An 18,692-nucleotide genomic window follows, 5' to 3' on the forward strand; every position below is an offset into this window, starting at 1 on the left:
CTGTTAACCCCATTAATTAAGTATATCTAGTACATGATTGATCAAAATTAAATAAGAAGCCATGAAATTTTCAAACTTGATTTGATGAAACTCTACTGTCTAGTGTCTACCCGAGAATCTAGATCACCAATAAGGCAATAAAGTAAATACAATAATTTAATTAATAATAAAACTTGGCCGTGTTATTAAAAATTGTAACACCTCACTTCTCTTCCCATGATATCATGCAATAATTTATCAAACCTTGCAGCTTCAAATACCCACAAATTTCTCCCTTAGCTTTCACTCTTAAGCTTAACATGGCTGCTGCAACTTCTATTGCTTCAGCTCTCCTCTCCCTAACCCTGATTCTCCTCTTATTTTTACAATCCCACCTAGTTTTTTCCTTTCCATTTGATGTTGAAGATGACGATGAAGTTTATGTTCTTGACAACCCGATTCCGAATTTCCTATCGAGAAGCAGGTTCTTGGCGAGGGCGAGCAATATGATAAAGAAAGGAACACATTGTGATCCTGAGTACAAGAATATCTGTAATGGTGTTTCAGCCAACAATGGCACGAGCCTGCTCTACTGCTGCAAGACACATTGTCGAAACGTTCTCGGCGACATGAATAACTGCGGGCGGTGTGGGGTGAAATGCAAGTTCGGAGAGCGTTGCTGTAATGGAAGTTGCATAAGTGTTGTTTACAATGATAATCATTGTGGGAAGTGCAACAAAAAATGCCCTTATGGGGTTAAATGTGATTATGGAAGTTGCGGGTATGCATGATGATATGATATGAATTCATAAACAGATGAAATTAATTAGATAGATTGGATCATTAAATCTGATAATCAATAACTCTACATTCATTTTATGAAGAGTTGACGATGGTTATGTAAAGATAATTAAGTTCGATCGGGCGTGCATGCAAGCCATGCAATTAATGGAGTTTGAGTTTGGAGAAAAAATGAGAAGTGAAGGGGTTATGGATTGAAAAGGCACATCTTGTGAATTTAATAACTCTTTTAAGTTTCATACAAGTTTTGTTTGTCCATCTCATATATAATTGTGTGCCTCTACTACTTATGTGGGTTCTTATCCATTTTTTTATCTTTCAAGTGATTTTGGTGAGTTATTTTATTACTTCAAGAAAATTGAGATATTAGAGGAAATTAAATATAAATTTAAAAAGTATATTCATATTTCTGTTTCTTTAATCTTTTATATTTGAGTAATACTACACTAACAAACACTCCTCACTAACTTTTTCTTACAAACGCAACGTGTCAGTTCGTAATTGGTCAGCTCGCATAGGTATTGCCTGACCAAGCCAATTGCGAGCTGCCACATGGGTTAGTGAAAAATGTTTGTGAGGCTAGTATTATTATTTATATTTACTTGATAGAATCATATTCTATCATATGTATTCATCATAATCCTTCCTTAGTTTGAAAAAAGGGAAAAATTAATTAAATAAGAATAAGTTACATTAATACATTTACCAACTATTTTTATAGATATAACGTATACATTTACGAATAAGTAGTTTTTTTGTTTGGTTTCAGTTCGATTCGGTTTGGTTTTTGGTTTTTTTTCCACCCTATCATTAATCCTTTTGTGTAGCACTCCACATCCTTAAATTTAATTCGTAGAGAAATGGATATCCCAGAGACAAATTAGAATTCTAGCCTACAATAATTATGCTTTATAATTTTATTATGAAATGTCAAGTGATCTTTAATTGGTACCCTAGAATTTTAAATGAATTGATGGTCTCAAAATGAGTTATATGGATGTGACCTAAATAATCTTCTATTTTTTTAATAATAATTGGGGAAAAAAAGAAGCTAAACTTGAACCATAATTAGAGGCATCTAATACACACTTAGCATTAACTAATACACGAAATTGTTTACTTTAATAGTTCTATATCAAAAAGAAAAGAAAGTTTCATCATACATCCAAACACCAAAAGAGAAAAAAAAAAAATTAATATTTTCTTTAATTGATGTTCAAAACATGTCCATTTGTTCAAACAAAAACAAAATGGAAGGTTTAACATATTGTGTGAACAAAATTAATGGGATCGAAAAATAAAATAAAAGATGAGAGTATAGTTTAAATGATAAATTTGTTAATATAAAAAAATAAAATAATTACAACATTTTACCGGGTACAGCTTGTTTTTCCCATTTTCTTCCCTACCATTAGTCCTTTATGCAGCTGCTGGGTTGAGTTTCCATAAGACCCCCTCTGGTTTCTGCTTCAAAGAAGAAAAACCCATATCTATGTTGGATAATTACTTGATTTTGAAGGGTCAGAAAGAAGAGATAAAAGATAAGTTACACAGCGATAGGGCACGATTAGGGTAATCAAGCTCAGAAATCATGCTCTTGTACAATGTTAAATAACCACTTGACCCAAAATAACTAAGTTGGCAAGTAATGGCTCGACACTGGTTTATATTACGCTCTAACATGTTGAGTGAAGAAACATGTAATCTAGATGACAGCCACTGGTTCAGCTCGATGATCATGAAACAACATGCGCCGAGGCTTCCTACAAATACTGTATGAGCTCAACTGCAAACTTTCCTTTCCTTGTGGAGTTTATTTCTCCTATCTGGACAACAGCAAAATACAGTTATATAGAAATTTGATCCCAGAATGGTGTTTCATCAAAGTTGTAAACTCACCTTCAGTCTTCCTTTGCCACTAACTGAGACAACATCACCAGTCTTGAGAGTAGTACCATTTTTTGTAACGGTGGTCCAATTGACTCGCACATCCCCGCTACTGCCAAGGACAGAGAATTTTAGCCATGTCTCAGTTAAGTTTTCCGTTTCACATTTTAACTTTAGGGTCATGATTCATGAAGTTCAGTGAAATTAAGAACTGATTCATTTTGGCATTCCTACACTCAAATTGCTATAAACTCGGATGACATGTATAAAACAACTTATTACAAAATGAATAAATAACTACATGAACAGAAAAGATCTAGCCAAAAGCGAAGATGTATTGATTCAAAAAGAGATGACTGGTGCAATAAAGAATTCAGCTCCATTAATTTATGTTCAATGTGAAGAATGGTAAAAGATGCAGATAGACATTAGTTAGCATGTCTTTCCTAAGCTCTCCCTATCTCTTAGACTTCAACCAAAAGTACTATTATTAATTTTTAATTCTCACATTCTGTAGATACTGGAGTAAAAATCAAGTTTTGCTTTGAATAATTGAAAAAAAAAATGCACACTCTTTCATTATCATTCATTTTAGAAGAGATGAACCCAAAAAGCCAGAGTAGAAGGACCAAACTGAAATTGAGTAGCCTGCACACAGTAGTAGTATCCTAAAGTTAAATGTCAAGCTTATGGATGTATGTACAATGAACTTGGCAACCGTCTTTTTAAACAGTAAAACCAATATCAAGGAAAATTATTAGAACATACAGAGAGAGATGAAAAATTGAATATAGTAACATAATATCAGGAATAGATTCTGTATAAGCAAAGTAGGTTGTACCTGATCAAATTAACTAGTTTTGACCGTGATATCTTAAAACCTGCACTAGCTAGGGCATCAACCCTCAGTGATGCTTCTATGGTTTTGAATGACTTCGTCCTGTAAATTTGAAGGTGTCACACAGTCATTGAAAAATACCAAATGAAGAGTATCACGGAAATTAAAATTACCAAAATAATGGTTGCAACCTTGGTGGTTCATATTCAAGAGCAAGCAATGGTATCTTTGTACAAGAGACTGAAACGTTACCAACCTGTATGGGGACAAATGCATTAGAGATGGTCAAAGAAACACAGCAACACTGAAAGCACTTAAGCACTGTGGTCTGCAGCAATATAAGTACTATAAACATAATTATTTTGCATTGGGAAATTGCCAACATGCTAAGTCATATCTTCTTTGAAGCCAGACTGTATTGCATTATTTCATACCCCACAGTACATTTAACCCTTTGCCACTAAATAACTGAGAGGTGAAAAAAATATTTATGTACTTGTAAGACCAAAGAAACCAAATAAAAAATGACCAACATATGGTTAATGTGGTGAGGCAAAGCAGAAACTAGGGTAGTTGTGGTAGTAATGTTCCTTACAGTTAATTCCAAAAAGTGGAAAAGAAGGGAATTTTTAAATTTTTGTTTACCAAGAAAGGTTGAGGTAATTTAAGAGAAAGAATTTATGAAAAGTAATTCCCACCTTCTCCAGTGATGATATAAGATAGTCAGCGAGTTCTGGAACAACTAGGATTTGAGCCCCCTTTTCTCCCTGAACAATAATCAGAATAAAAAAGTATATTAATTAACTCAACCCAACAAGTCCCTACCCCACATTTTGGGGTTGACTATAATTAATCACAACATTAAATTATCTTTTAAATTTATATTTAAAAGTTCCCATTACGTGTTGACAAGGTTCCAGCAAGGTGTCCACAATAAATTGGACAAGTTCAAAGTGATGAACATGATAGAAGCATGTCAAACACATGTTCAAGTATATAACTGCATAACAAGCATTCAAAACAGATAGCTACTACATTACTGTGCAAATGATGTTTAGGTAGTTAAACATGTAATCTGAACCAGGTTAATTAAGGATTTGTGTGAAGGAACTAAGACAGCCTTCTAGCGCTATAAGCCAATCTGTGTCAAATAAAGAGAGCCTAATGTGAGCGACATGAAACAAAATGTAGATAATACCTTTAAGATAATATCTCCAAGCTTTTCCCTAGCAATCCCGGTGCCCAGAATAGCACCAAGGAAGTCACCATGAGAACAAGGTTCAAATACAAAATTTCCTGTGATACTGGATGAAGAAGTAAAATTTAAGACGATAGAATGGAATATTCATATTACTGATGCCCTAAATGCTAGAAGAGTTTGAAAAACGAGGCAATAAAATAACTTACCTCAATGCTGCAACTACATCTGGATCACTTGTCAATGCTTCCGGATGTCCAACAGAAATCCGGCATCGCTCGGCCTAGACATTTGGGAGGGTATATTAACATATAATCAGAAAACAATTCTATGCCTACTACTTAATGTCAGATAAACCATTTATCTGACTACGAAAGAGAATACATGCAATTACATTCAAATGAAAGTTGTGCAAACTACAACAGCAATCATCCATAGACAGCATTATTACATGGTTCACAGTTATATTTGTTTCACTGAGAAAATGAAGTGTGAAACCACCCCAAAGTTTTCTACAGAAACCTACCCTGTGATGCCTTGCCGTCCCACTCTTGAGATGAGATACTTTCACTTCAAAGTTCAACACACTTTCTAATATTCTCCCCGGTATAGGTTAACATAAGGAAATAATCATGTGAACCTCAAGTTCATGGGAATGCTAAATGTGAAACCAAAATTTAAGTGCATTTGATCCTTAATTGTTAAACCATCTTACAATTGAATTCCAATAATTTCACACTCTCATAAATATTTCAAATGAAATGCACTTTTTTCATTTGAAACAATCAAATACTCAATTCATTTGAAGACTTATTCACAGCCAAAATTTATCGAACCTGAGGGTATCCTCCCTGAGCAACTGCTTTAACATCAGCTAATTTTTCCAACACTATCATTGATTCCTTCAATATTGGAGGGGTAACAAAATCCGTGTGTAGAACTCCTCTTCGTAAGGACGCCCGTTTCGCCTAAAACAAACAACAAAACACACACACACACTAACAAATTCTTACTAACTCACAAAAAGGCCTTAATCATTTCCAGCTCAATGAAGTCAAAGTTCTTAAAAATTTCCTTCTTACCATTTCAAGAATATACTTCACTTCCTCAATGGAACTTTTATCTCCAACACCCTTAACTAAATCATCCACATCACCCTTTATAGCTTGAGCAAGGTGACATATTCCTGAACAAAGAGAATAGCAATTCAACAAAATAAAATCAAAATTCTTTCTTTTCTACACGAACAATAAAAAAATACAAATTTTTTTTTTTTTTTTTTTCCTTCTTCACTAAGTTTAACGCTTTGCTGAATCATAAAGCTCAATAGATGACGCATGTCAGCAATTAAGCCAATTGGGTCTGTATAATTTACCTGGTGAGTGTTGTTTGAGTGAAGAGATGAAAGTGAGAGAAGTAGAAGTTGGGTGAAAAGAGAAGGTGTGAAGAGGATGAGAGAAAGAAAAAGCTTGAAATGCTCTTCTAGCAGTGAAGCCGTTGGCAGCCATGGCTAGTGTGCGTACTGCGCTCATTTCCAGTTGCAGGCGCCGGAGACGACAAAGCCTTAGATAAATTTTTGCGTTTACAACTCGGGCTGATTATAAGATAATCAATAAATTTTAAAGAATTTTATTTAAGAATGTTTTATAATATTACCTGAGATTTCTGAAAATTTTCAAGAGTAAACGACCCTCGATATTTTTTAGTTTCTAACAAATTTAATGATTTTCTTTAAACAGAAATCTAATTTTTAACTAGAATCTGAACAAATTCATGAACTTCCCCCAGTTTTCAGATTCTTTTTTTTTTTTTTTTTATACTAAAGTGAATCAATATTCTCATTTCTTATTATTATAATTATATGCTCAGTTGCTCACTTCTATTAAAAATTATTTGCTCAATTTGTATTTGCATTTCCAAAATTCAGATTTTTTTTTTTTTTATGGTAATTGAGTGCTCGTATCAAAATTATTTGCTCAATTTGTATTTGCATTTGCATTTCCGAAATTCAAATATTTTTTTTTTTTTTTTATGATAATAGAGTATTCAAGTCAGTTTAAACGCACAAGATGAATACCCTACTACTTAAAGGACCAGATAACCAATATTGTGATAAATGACGTCAAAGTTTAAACCAAAAACTTAGACAGAAAAAAACATCTTACTTAACGAAAAGAAAATAAACTTGTTTAACCACTTGGGGTTAATCCAGAAATGATTCACTACCTTCATTTTGTTATTGTATAACTGAGAGATGTTATTGAAGCAATATTTTATAAATTTTGTAGAATTTCATACGACCATAATATCAAATACATACATAGTCATGGATAAACTGGCTACATAGATATAAATTGTATCTGCAAAGAGAAGGTTGCAAGTAACATTCATGCATTTGCTTAAAGTCAAAATTTGAAAATACATCAAACCAAAGGTATAAAAGTTTCCCCCATTGGTAAAACATTTCAGACTGATTGTGCAACAACATTATGAGTTTTGAGTCCATCCCCAGACAGGATGCAAAGAACAAAATTAACTTGAATGTTTTGTGTCTTTTTTGCCTCTTCTACAAACCCCCTAGTAAACTCACCATGAAGCAGAAAATTGTCAATAACTCATCTACTCATTTTCTAGTTTCACATCTTCACTGAAGATAATAGTAGTATACCACAGCTGCCAGAACCAACAAAACTGCCACAGCTGCAGGTGCAGCCCATACCCAGTAGTTGGTAGACTTCTTGCGCTTTAAGATGGCTTTTGGAAGTGATTCCGGACCCCTTGATCGAGTCCTATGCTTCATAGTTTTCTCCTTATGAACCTTCGATTTTGCCAGAACTGGAGCTTCTTCATTCACATCAGCCTTTTCCTGTTCTTCAGGTTCTGTGACAGCGTCAGCTGAATCCTCGTCAGCACCAGGTCCGGATGCTGCAGCCTTCTTCTTCGCTTTCTTTTCACGCTCCTGAAATGAATTATAGAATAGTCATATTAGTTTCAAGTTGAATCTACATAGACAGTGAAACAGTAACGACAAGAGAATGTATAAATAATTTCCTTGAGCTTCTTTTCAGCCTCCTTTTGCGCTCTTATAGCTGCTTTGACTGCAGCTTTCTCAGCCAACCTCTTCTTCCTTTCCATGGCTTGCTTAGCTTTTGCTATCTCCTCTTCTCTTTTTATCTCCTTCAACTTAGCTTCATCAACTTCCTTTACAGGGGAAGGCTTTTCTGGCACAGAGATCTCCCTGTCCACTGTCTCAGTTTTCTCCACAGGGGGTTTTGATTCAGTTGCTTTGCCACCAGCTTCTTTCTGAAGCTTCTGTGTAGGCAAAGCATCTTGTTTTGGGGTAGATTTGGCATCTTCCTTTGCTCGTTTTACATTAGCTTTTGTCACAGTCTCAGGCTCCGGTGCTGGAGTCTCCACTAGCACCAAGGGCTTTTCATCTGGGTTCCTGATCCGTCCATCCCTGCTCAATTGTCGACTGTCCAATGATGGTAAAATTCTTTTCTCATAATCATCCCTCACAGCTTTGTTGCTGTTCCACAGGCTCATAAATTTCTCAACCTAATAAACAAATAATAATAGCAATGATAAGACAACAGAGAATTTTTAGCTGTGCGATATTGAAGAGAAAAGACAAGTGCAGGTGTAACAAACCTGTGCTTCTGAAAATTCCTGAAGAGCCTTGACATCTTTCTTTACAGCAAGCTCTCTGGCTTTGGTCAAGACTTGACGAGATTGATAAAAGTTGGCATTCTGAAAAATAGGGGTAAATTCATTAAAGGCTTCTTGTACTATACAAATCAGGAAGCTTGATAGATTACAAGATGATATCAATTTAGGTCATCATCAAGACCAAAAAGAAAATCAAGCACATATTATTTGCATTTATCACGAGGAATTTTTTAGCGAAACTTCTGACTTATTAATTAAAAAGTCCATTGAAAGTTTAGCTGCCAAATAATGGTTGGGAGACAGCAAACTTTAGGAACTATTGCTTCAGCACAACCTACTAAAACCAGCATGTTTGCACCATCTTTCAGTGCTGACATATATAAGTTCCTGGGCAAAAGCAAGCACATGCACAGACAGACATATATGCCATGTCTCTGTTCTGGTCACCTAATAGGAAGAAGTAGAGAAAATCAAACCTCAAACCACAAGCTGCTCTGGACCTGCTCAGGGAAAACAACTACAAGCCTTGGCTTCAAATATCACGAAACCAAAGCATGAAGAAAAAACCCACCGGAATAGGATAGCATATTTAAAAGTCTCTATTGGGACAACACATCTTTCTCATCTAGTTGACCCAGACTAAATTATATTAAAGACCAAGGCAGCATAAAAAACAAATAGCTGAGACTTCATCTAAAATAAACCAAGTCACTCTAATGCACAAGAGACCACCACCCTCTCTGAAACAATTAGCAGAGACTTCATCTAAAACAAACCAAGTCATTAATGCACAAGAGACGACCACCCTTTCTAAGATATAGAGAGAGAAGAAAAAAGAGAGATTTATTGTTGCAACAAAATCTGGAAATGGAAATAAAATGCATTTACCCCCTCATCACGCTTTTTCCTTAGTTCCTGAATGCTAGCAAATGCTTTGTCCCGCATCTCAGTCACAGTTTGCAAATCCTCCTGTAAAGCTCTAATGTCCTCTTCAAGTGCCTTCACTTTCCCCTCAAGGGGAGTGATCTTGGACAAAAGTGCTTGTCGCTCCTTCTTCACTCCATCCAAATCAACGCCCATAAGCTACCATGAGACAAATATGGTGAATTATTAGTTCATATTTGGTTATAAAAAAAACATGTATTTAACCAAGCATAAAATCAACAAAGAAGTGGGCTGCAAAACATACAACTCCAACTTGTAGCATCTTACTTTAACTTGGTCTTGAATAACATCTTTCTGACCCAATGACTCCTGAATCTTTGCTTTGACAGCATCATTAGCCACAACTTTTTCCCTTGTTCCCTCAAGCTGTTTGATTTCTCTAAGGATCTGCTTCTCCTCAGACAATGGGATGCTCTCATGTTGAATGTGATATTGCAAGCTATGGATCTGCATTCACCAATCCTCAGTCAGAGAAAGACAAGGAGTCACTACAGAAAAAATGATTAATATTTGCAGTAAATCATACAAGATCATTCAGCTCCTCCTCAGATGAACATATACCACCAGAACGACCACCATTGTTTGAAGGTCGCAGCTTTCCAAGAGCCTGCTGCAGAGGTTCCAGTTCTTTTTTCTTCTCATCCATAAGTGACTTAACCTGCCTACCCTCAGATTTCAAAACCTTCAGCTGAGTTAATAACTCAGCTCGATCTGCCTAGAAACAGAAGAAAACAAACAATATCAAAAAAAATTTACTTTTTAAGGTGGGGTTAAATTAGAAACGTTATTCAGTTACATCTTTATCTGAGGATTATATAGAACTTGGTTGAACATACCCGAGTAACTGAGTGTTATGCCAGTACATAACATTCAACATATTTAAAAATAAAAATAAAAAAAACCTTCACTTCAACTGACTTTTGTATCACAAAAAACCAGCCTTTATTGTTTAACATCCGAATTTCAAGCATCTAAAAGGTTTTCCAACCTTCCAGAAAAGGGGTTAATTTGGTGATATTTCTCAAAATGTTGAGCAATGAAACAAAGATATGTGCATATTTGTACAAAAATGTAAAGCGGAAGAAAGAATGAACGAAACTTTGGAACTTTGATTCGCTAATATGAATACCTATCAACTAAATACCTAAATAGCTCACCTTTATGTACCACGTAATTTAAAAGTTGTAGATTGTCAATGACTGCTCCATTTATGGACATGATCATCTAATTTATTTTATTGTAAGACACTTCCTTATCTGATTGATACACCAGCTTCATGATATTCTAGCCGATATTACACGTGTTAGGATTTCGGAGACGTGCCAACAGGACAGCATTAAATAAGACTCTTAAACTATAGGAATTTAACTATAAAATGATATTGTTATAGCTGACATTTCACCAACTATATATCATGATATATCAAATAACAATAAACTCAGAGTTAAAACTCACCCTCTTTATTTTCAATTCATCCAAGATCTGAGACCGAGCTTTATTCCTCTTTTGAATCTCTTTATCAGCCTGGTCGATTTTCACCTTTATTTTTGGATCATCATAAGTCCTGTACCTGACCAACCAAAAAGAATGGACCTGCATAGCCGCAGGCCACTCGTCAACCGCATCCTGCGGTAAATTGGCCTTTGATACATTATTATCTTCCCCTTTAACAGGCTCTTCTATATGGGTACCGAATGTAAGCGGTTCCTTATTCCCTGGACCCTGATCAAGTTTCTCATTTTCCTTAGACTTGTGCACTTCAGTTACAGTCTCCACAGGTACTTGGGCCATCTCAGCAACCTCAACACCCATTATTTTCAACAAATGACAGCCTTACAAAATCTGAAATGCCAAACAGAAACTACCCATTAGCAACATGAGCAAAACAATCAAACCCAATTTCTTTAACAAATATAATTAATAATTAAATCAAACAGATTAATAAGAATACAGTTAGAAGAAACCATTGAGAAAAAACTCAAGAATTTCACAGCAAATTAAAGAAAATAAAATGAGACAAAGATCTATAATTCTTTAACACGGATCTTCTAATCTATAATCTTATCTATAAAATTATTATAGAAAAACCCTCACCGATCATCCAAATCCAAACGGCCAAAGAAGATAAGTGTATCCAAACAAATTAACAAAAAAATCATATAAAAGATCACATAAGATGACGAATTACAAAAGCATTCAATTGATCAATATAGAAACATAAAACAAAACAACTTCATTTAACTACAAGATCAGACCTTTACACATCAAGAAACGAAACATGCAGTAACAAATCCAAAAAGGTCAAACATAGTAGCGATCAAAACGAAATATGAAAACAAAATGCTATTGAAATGACTGAAAAGTAAAACGAACAAGATCAATGGAAAAACAAAATAACCTATAAAAGATCCATTAAGATACTATACCCAAAAAAAAAAAAAAGCAAAGAAATGAAAGATTTCTTTACCAGGAGAAGAAGAAATAAAAGACAGAGCAGAAGACCCTTTTGAGTAAGGGCCCTCAACCTCAAGTAGAAATATAGGGATGAAAACACGGATAAAAAGGGAAGTAGATCTCTGGGTAGCTCTTAACAGCAAAAACTCGTTCCAAATTGGAAGAGAGAGAGGGAGAGAGGGAGAGAGAGATATTTGAGGTCAGGTAAGTAGAAAATTTCGGAAAGTTTTAAATTTTAATTAAATTAAATTGGTAAATTTCTACAAACAGTAAAAGCCGCAACCAAACCGTTTTTCTTGTCCAAGTCACAAATTAAGGTCGTTTTTCTGATTATTCTCTTTTTTTAGTGCCTGAATTTGTTTTTTTTTTCCTTTTTAATATATATTTATTATAAAATAATTAAAATATTTTCGATTTTTATAAGGAATATATAAATAGAGTAATACTACACATACATTATTTTTATACAATATTTTTCATACAATATTATGTGACAAGATATGATTAGCTAATTTAAAGTTAAAATTAAACTTTCACCCAATCATATTTTGTTACATAATATTGTATGAAAAATATTATATAGGAATGATGTATGTGTAGTATTATTCATATAAATAATATGATGATACTAAATAATATAATATATGATGTGATGTGATGTGACGTTTTCAATTTTTATTCTTTTTCTATTTGCAAAAAATAAATCTAATTCAGATAGAATTTTAATTCTAAGACAGAGAACTTAAAGTCTCAAATTCAAATAGAATTTTATAATTTTTTTCAAAGTTTGTTGAATATTATCCAAAATATTCTTGAATATTCATTTTTTCTCTTAAATATAAATTATTTATATTCGAAAAAATTTAATTCATGAACTATCACGTAGCTTATAAGAAATATTGGGTGCGTTTGGCTCCCTATTTTTATCCATATTCCCAATCCTATTCTCCAAATAATGTTTGGCATACTATTCCAGAAATATTACCCTATTTTTTTAATTCTTTTAGACCCCATAAGGTTATTAATTTCACTAAATGCCCCCTAATTTTTTTTTTTAAAAATTAACGAAAACCCTCCCATCAACCCAACTTGTCAGATTCCGGCAACCACCGTCGGTGATAGCCGGAATCTGTACAACGGCCTAAATTCTGACCATAAATGGCCGGAATTACACCGATCTGGCCATCAGCGATGGCCAAATCTTGGCCGTCGTTGACCGAAAACGACGGCCACATCTTTGGCTGTCGCTGACGGCCAAAGATGGCCGTCGTTTTGGCCTTTCCGGCCGTCGACAGCCATAACAGGCCGTAGATCTGGCCTTTTCGGCCAGATCCGTGGTGGATCTGGCCGGAAAAGGTCATAATGATGCGTTACGGCACAGATCCGATCGGTTTGTGCCGTAACGAAATTTTCCGGCCAGATTCTGGCGGTGGTGGCCAGAATCTGACACTGCAGGTGGTGGGGGTGTTTTTGTCATTTTATATAATAGGGTCTTTAATTAAATTAGTAAACCTAAGGGCTTTTTCATAAATTTTTCAAATTTACCTCGTAATACTCCCCTATCCAACAATCTAATACTATCCTCAAAATCCTATCCAAAATACTACACCAAACGCACCCATTATTTTTAATGTAAATACATTATAATTTATTTTTTCTTTCCACTAATCATGATTCAATTATTTTTCAAGCATTTAGAATGTGTTATTAGTTTAATGAGTAAATCACTATTTCCACCCAAAGTTTGAAGAAATCCTAAGTTAATAGTCCAAGTTATATTTATTTCAATTTTCCACCCTTAAAATAACACTGTTAGCAATTTTTAGGGGTATAAAGGATATAATTACCATAATACCCTTAACTCTAAATTAATAAATTACGTTTTAACCCCTAAATTAATAGAATTATAACCTTACCATTTTTTTTAAATTATCTCAATAACACCCTTGGTCACTGCACGCTCTCTCGATTTTTGCCTGATATGGGCTGTTTCTGACGGCGTCGAACCCCCTGGTCACCTCCATCACCTTCCCCGTAGTTTTTCGTCCAAAACCCCTTTAGTTCCCAACTCATTGGCCCTCCAATTGCTGGTGTCGTTAGGCTTAGGGTTTTTCTATTCTTCGCCGAATTCCGGTCGATTATGGCGACAAAAATCCAATTGGACACCACCACTGCAACCAGCGTCTCCAACTCTATAAAACCCCTATATCCCTAGCAACCATTTAGTTGTCATTCGCGGGTTGAGAGTTCGTGTTCATCGACCATTTTTTGATGAAGTGGTGGACGGCAAACGATGAGCTGTCGTGGCTGGGAAGTTAAGGGTTTTGTAGGGGAGGATGCGAGGAGTCAAATAGTGGTGGTGGTTAGGGTTGTTGTCGTTCAAAACGGTCGGAAACCGACAAAAACCAGTCCCATGTTGTGGTTGACGTGGTCGGCGATCGACGAGTGATGAGGGGTTGTGAAGGGTAAGGTTTGGTAGAGGGGAGGATGGGGGTTTAAATAGTGGTGACAAAGAAGATTTTGGGTGGAAGAATCGCCGAAAAAAGGGCGAAAAATATCAGAGACGCCGTTTGCTAACGAGCACTAAAGGACTGTTAGAGGCGGCGATATGCTAACATGCGCCGTCCATGCAAAATGACTAGTTTACCCCTTTACCGTTACAACAAACCCTTTTTCATCATTTTAAGGGTAAGAATCTAGAATAAATATAATCAAGTGTACCACTTGGAATTTCGTAAAACCTTAGGTGGGAATATGTCGTTTACTCTTATTTAAATGAAAATCATAACTCCAAGATGATTACCAATTACATTTCCAAGATAGAGTTCAATTTCCTCCTCAAGGTTTGAGAAAATTACAAAGCACCCAAAAGATTGGATAGTAGCAAATACATCTAAAATCACTATTAAGTGGTCTAATGGTAAAATAGCAAAAGAGTTCAACATGGGTTCTTGAATTCGAGTCCCCCTAAATACTAATAGAGGTGACAACTGAGGAGATTTACTCGACTATTTATTTCAGGATCCTAAGAGATTAGTTGAGATGTGTGCAAACTAATCGGGACATCTCCGATCACCAAAAACAAAAATTGATTATTTTGTCATAAAAAAAATTATAAGACCCTCACTCTAGTTATATATTTTTTTTAATTTTTTATTTCTTTTCAAATTTTATTATAAATATATAAAAAATCAAAAAATCAAAACTGAAAAAGAATTTGAAACTTTGTTTCAAAAAGATTTTAGTATTTTCTTATCTTATTATACACTTCACTCTCCAATTTTATTTTACTCTATTCATTTTTTTAGTATGTAATTAAATTAAATTAAGGATTTATAGATAGAGAGAAGGTATTATAATAAAGAAATTAATTTTTGGGAACTATTTGTTAGTATTCGAAACTCTTTGGGTTTGTCAGGGTTTATCAAACGTTGAGGAGGAAATTGCAATCAACACCAGTAAAGTACCCGTTTTGTCTCTTTTTTTTGTCACATTTAGGCATTTTGCCTCGGCAATATACGTTTCCGTGCCTAAAAACCACGTGTCTTACGTTACTCTCTTTGGTGACACGTTTTGATGATGATTACAAGACCACCGTGTTGAGATTACATACTAAATTACAGAAATACCGCTACCGTATCCAGCAAATTACAGTCTTACTCGGTCCGCGTGCCATGTCATCTCTGACTCTTACTTTGGATTTTGGAATCAAAATCTGATAGATTTTTTTGCCCTAATTGGACTCAAGTCAAGGGTCCCAATTTGGTAAATTCATGTTTTATCCTTTTTCATTTTTAGTAAATGGCAATGCAAAAACAATTAAATAAATCAAAAGTATTAATTTAATTTTGGAATACATAAATAAGATATTTTAGTTTGAAACATATTTTTTTTTTAGGTAAATACAGTATTTTAATTCAAGAATAAAAAATACAACCTAAAAGGGACTCCTCTTTAGATTCAGGAACTTGGGACTGCACTAAACAAAAGGGAACAAAAGGAAACAAGGGTATCTAGCCTTTAAATTCAAATATATTTTTTTAATATTAATATGTAAATTTATATATTTTGGCCCACCCTAAAAAAAATATTAATGGATAAAAATAGTAATGTATAATAAATTTTATTTTGGCCCACCCTAAAAGAATTTCTGGATCCGCTACTGAGTTCTATCTCTGGTAAATAATATGATGATACTAAATAATATAATATGTGATGTGATGTGATGTGACGTTTTCAATTTTTATTCTTTTTCTGTTTGCAAAAAATAAATCTAATTCAGATAGAATTTTAATTCTAAGACAAAGAACTTAAAGTCTCAAATTCAAATAGAATTTTATAATTTTTTTCAAAGTTTGTTGAATATTATCCAAAATATTCTTGAATATTCATTTTTTCTCTTAAATATAAATTATTTATATTCGAAAATTTTTAATTCATGAACTATCACGTGCTTATAAGAAATATTATTTTTAATGTAAATACATTATAATTTATTTTTTCTTTCCACTAATCATGATTCAATTATTTTTCAAGCATTTAGAATGTGTCACTGGTTTAAAGAGTAATCAACTATTCCCACCCAAGGTTTGACGAAATCCTAAGTTGATAGTCCAAGTTACGTTTATTTCAAATTCTCACCCTTAAAATAATACTGTTAGCAATTTTTAGGGGTATAGAGGGTACAATTATTATAATACTCTTAACCATAAATTAATAAATTACGTTTTAACCCCTAAATTTATAGAATTATACCTTACCATTTTATTTTCAAATTATCTCAATAACACCCTCGATCACTGCACACCCTCTCGATTTTTGCTCGATCTGGGCTATTTCCGACGGCGTCGAACCCCTTGGTCACCTCCATCACCTTCCCCGTAGTTTTTCATCCAAAACCTCTTTGGGTTCCCGACTCATTGGTCCTTCCAATTGCTAGCGTCGTTAGGCTTAGGGTTTTTCTATTCTTCGTCGGATTCCAGTTGATTATGGCGGCAAAAATCCAATTGAACACCACCACTGCAACCAGCGTCTCCAACTCTATAAAACCCCTATGTCCCCAACAACCGTTTAGTTGTCATTCGCAAGCTGAGAGTTCGTGTTCATCGACCTTTTTTGGTGAAGTGGTGGATGGCAAACGATGAGCTGTCGTGTCTGGGAAGTTAGGGGTTTTGTAGGGGAGGATGCGAGGAGTCAAATGGTGGTGGTGGTTGGGGTTGTTGCCGTTCAAAACAGTTGCAAACCGGCAAAAACCATTGCATGTCGCGGCTGTCGTGGCCGGCGATCGGCGAGTGATGAGGGGGGGTTGTGAAGGGTAAAGTTTTATAGAGGGGAGGATGGGGGTTTAAATAGTTGTTACAAATGTGATTTTGGGTGAAAGAATCACCGGAAAAAGGGCGAAAAACGTCAGAGACGCCGTTTGCTAACAGGCACTGGAAGACTGTTAAAGGTGACGATCTGCTAACGTGCGCCGTCCATGCAAAATGACCAATTTACCTATAATGCTTTCTTTCTAGCTAGTATACTAGTAAAATAATTAATAAAGCTCATTAACAATATATATAAGAAAATACACATATATACGAGTAACAAAGTATGAGCCCATATTTAACTTTTCTTTATATACAAATATTTACAAAATATACTCAAAATAGCAACGTGACAGTGTAGCCCAACCCATCCACTGTGCGATGTTCCGTGCGACCGCAACTCACCTATTACCTGCAAAAACATTAAAAACAACGGAGTGAGCACTAATTGCTCAGTAAGTAAACCCGTTATGCTACCCTTCTCTCTCCACTAATTAAAATTCTGAATTTTCTTTCCTTTCATCACATTTCCCGATTATTCTCTATTCTTTCCCTATTCTTCTCTTTGTTATTTCTCTGTTCTTTCTTTATTCTTTCTCTGTTTTGCTCTCTGTTTTCTAAATTTTTTCACTACCCATGATAATGAGCATGGTATTATGCATATTCATGATGCAAATGCACAAATGCATAAATTATGCATTTTCTTTTCTATTTTTATTATTTTGTTTTTCTATTTGTTTTTCTTTATTTCTTTCTTTCTTTTCTAGTCTTTCTTTCTTTTCTATTATTTCTTTCTATTATTGCCGATCGGACTCGGTTGAGACATGGATTTGGAGCCTTGGCCGTGTGAGTGAATTCTCTAATTCTGGGTACAGTCCTCAATCACACACACTTCTAACGGACTGTACATTTCTTCTTTCTGAATTTTGAGGCCGCTCACTAAAGGCGGCGTGCATGTGGGACTATGTCACTCATGGGCTCCCCATCGCAACAACCCTCTCTTCTTTTTTTATCTTTTTACATTTCTTTAGGTAAAATTTCAGATTTGAATACCTTTAATATTCTCATTTATTTCTATTTTCTCTTTAACATATTTTAGGGCTTTTTCATGCTCTTATAAATATATATGCATGTAGATGGTTTCATGCTTATAATTCTTTCTAAATTTACATATTTAAATACAATTATGCATTATGGAATGCCAACATGTCATTCACTACTATCTACAAACACATCCCAAGGTAACACATAATCATACTCATACATGCACTTCCCCTTGGCATTTCATCAAACAATTCATATGCACAAATCAACACTAATTTGACTACACTTCTATCCAGTGGCGGATCCAGCCACTTTTTCTCAAATATATTTTTTTAATATTAATATGTAAATTTATATATTTTGGCCCACCCTAAAAAAAAATATTAATGGATAAAAATAGTAATGTATAATAAATTTTTATTTTGGCCCACCCTAAAAGAAATTTCTGGATCCGCTACTGAGTTCTATCTCTATTTAGGCCATCAAAAATTTGGAATAAACTCCTCCATAATTAACTCCAAATCTGCCCAAAATCATAATTCCAAGATGATTATCAATTACATCTCCA

At 34.5% G+C, this 18,692-nt stretch overlaps 3 protein-coding genes across 3 annotated transcripts; 1 reads left to right on the plus strand and 2 right to left on the minus strand.

Annotated features, from left to right (window-relative positions):
* The first annotated feature begins 249 nt into the window (after positions 1–249).
* LOC116107626 (protein GRIM REAPER) lies at positions 250–1,032 on the plus strand. The gene has a single exon (XM_031393918.1). The coding sequence runs from the start codon at positions 300–302 to the stop codon at positions 768–770; it is 471 nt and encodes a 156-aa protein (XP_031249778.1). The 5' UTR covers positions 250–299; the 3' UTR covers positions 771–1,032.
* Positions 1,033–2,098: 1,066 nt separating this feature from the next.
* LOC116107625 (putative RNA-binding protein YlmH) lies at positions 2,099–6,399 on the minus strand. Its single transcript, XM_031393917.1, has 11 exons — positions 6,360–6,399; positions 6,079–6,266; positions 5,786–5,889; positions 5,540–5,671; positions 4,913–4,986; positions 4,704–4,809; positions 4,204–4,272; positions 3,697–3,761; positions 3,509–3,607; positions 2,680–2,779; positions 2,099–2,606 (listed from the first exon to the last, which is right to left on the minus strand). The coding sequence occupies exons 2-11, from the start codon at positions 6,233–6,235 to the stop codon at positions 2,544–2,546; spliced, it is 969 nt and encodes a 322-aa protein (XP_031249777.1). The 5' UTR covers positions 6,236–6,266; positions 6,360–6,399; the 3' UTR covers positions 2,099–2,543.
* A 631-nt stretch (positions 6,400–7,030) lies between these two features.
* Positions 7,031–11,984, minus strand: LOC116107617 (proton pump-interactor 1-like). Its single transcript, XM_031393908.1, has 8 exons — positions 11,785–11,984; positions 10,773–11,159; positions 9,844–10,032; positions 9,585–9,764; positions 9,261–9,455; positions 8,355–8,453; positions 7,755–8,261; positions 7,031–7,662 (listed from the first exon to the last, which is right to left on the minus strand). The coding sequence occupies exons 2-8, from the start codon at positions 11,127–11,129 to the stop codon at positions 7,348–7,350; spliced, it is 1,842 nt and encodes a 613-aa protein (XP_031249768.1). The 5' UTR covers positions 11,130–11,159; positions 11,785–11,984; the 3' UTR covers positions 7,031–7,347.
* Positions 11,985–18,692: the final 6,708 nt, after the last annotated feature.

Source organism: Pistacia vera, unplaced genomic scaffold (assembly GCF_008641045.1).
Source record: "Pistacia vera cultivar Batoury unplaced genomic scaffold, PisVer_v2 Contig543, whole genome shotgun sequence".
NCBI classification, from domain to species: domain Eukaryota; kingdom Viridiplantae; phylum Streptophyta; class Magnoliopsida; order Sapindales; family Anacardiaceae; genus Pistacia; species Pistacia vera.

Excerpts from the sequence above, each read along its gene's own strand:
- LOC116107625 (XM_031393917.1), bottom strand. The coding sequence starts at position 6,235 with ATGAGCGCAGTACGCACACTAGCCATGGCTGCCAACGGCTTCACTGCT. Across the intron at positions 5,890-6,078 it reads ACTCAAACAACACTCACCAG|GAATATGTCACCTTGCTCAA; the intron begins GTAAATTATACA and ends CTCTTTGTTCAG. Across the intron at positions 3,762-4,203 it reads TTATATCATCACTGGAGAAG|GTTGGTAACGTTTCAGTCTC; the intron begins GTGGGAATTACT and ends GTCCCCATACAG.
- LOC116107617 (XM_031393908.1), bottom strand. The coding sequence starts at position 11,129 with ATGGGTGTTGAGGTTGCTGAGATGGCCCAAGTACCTGTGGAGACTGTA. Across the intron at positions 9,765-9,843 it reads AGGAGGAGCTGAATGATCTT|ATCCATAGCTTGCAATATCA; the intron begins GTATGATTTACT and ends TGGTGAATGCAG. Across the intron at positions 8,454-9,260 it reads GGAAAAAGCGTGATGAGGGG|AATGCCAACTTTTATCAATC; the intron begins GTAAATGCATTT and ends CCTATTTTTCAG.
- LOC116107626 (XM_031393918.1), top strand. The coding sequence starts at position 300 with ATGGCTGCTGCAACTTCTATTGCTTCAGCTCTCCTCTCCCTAACCCTG.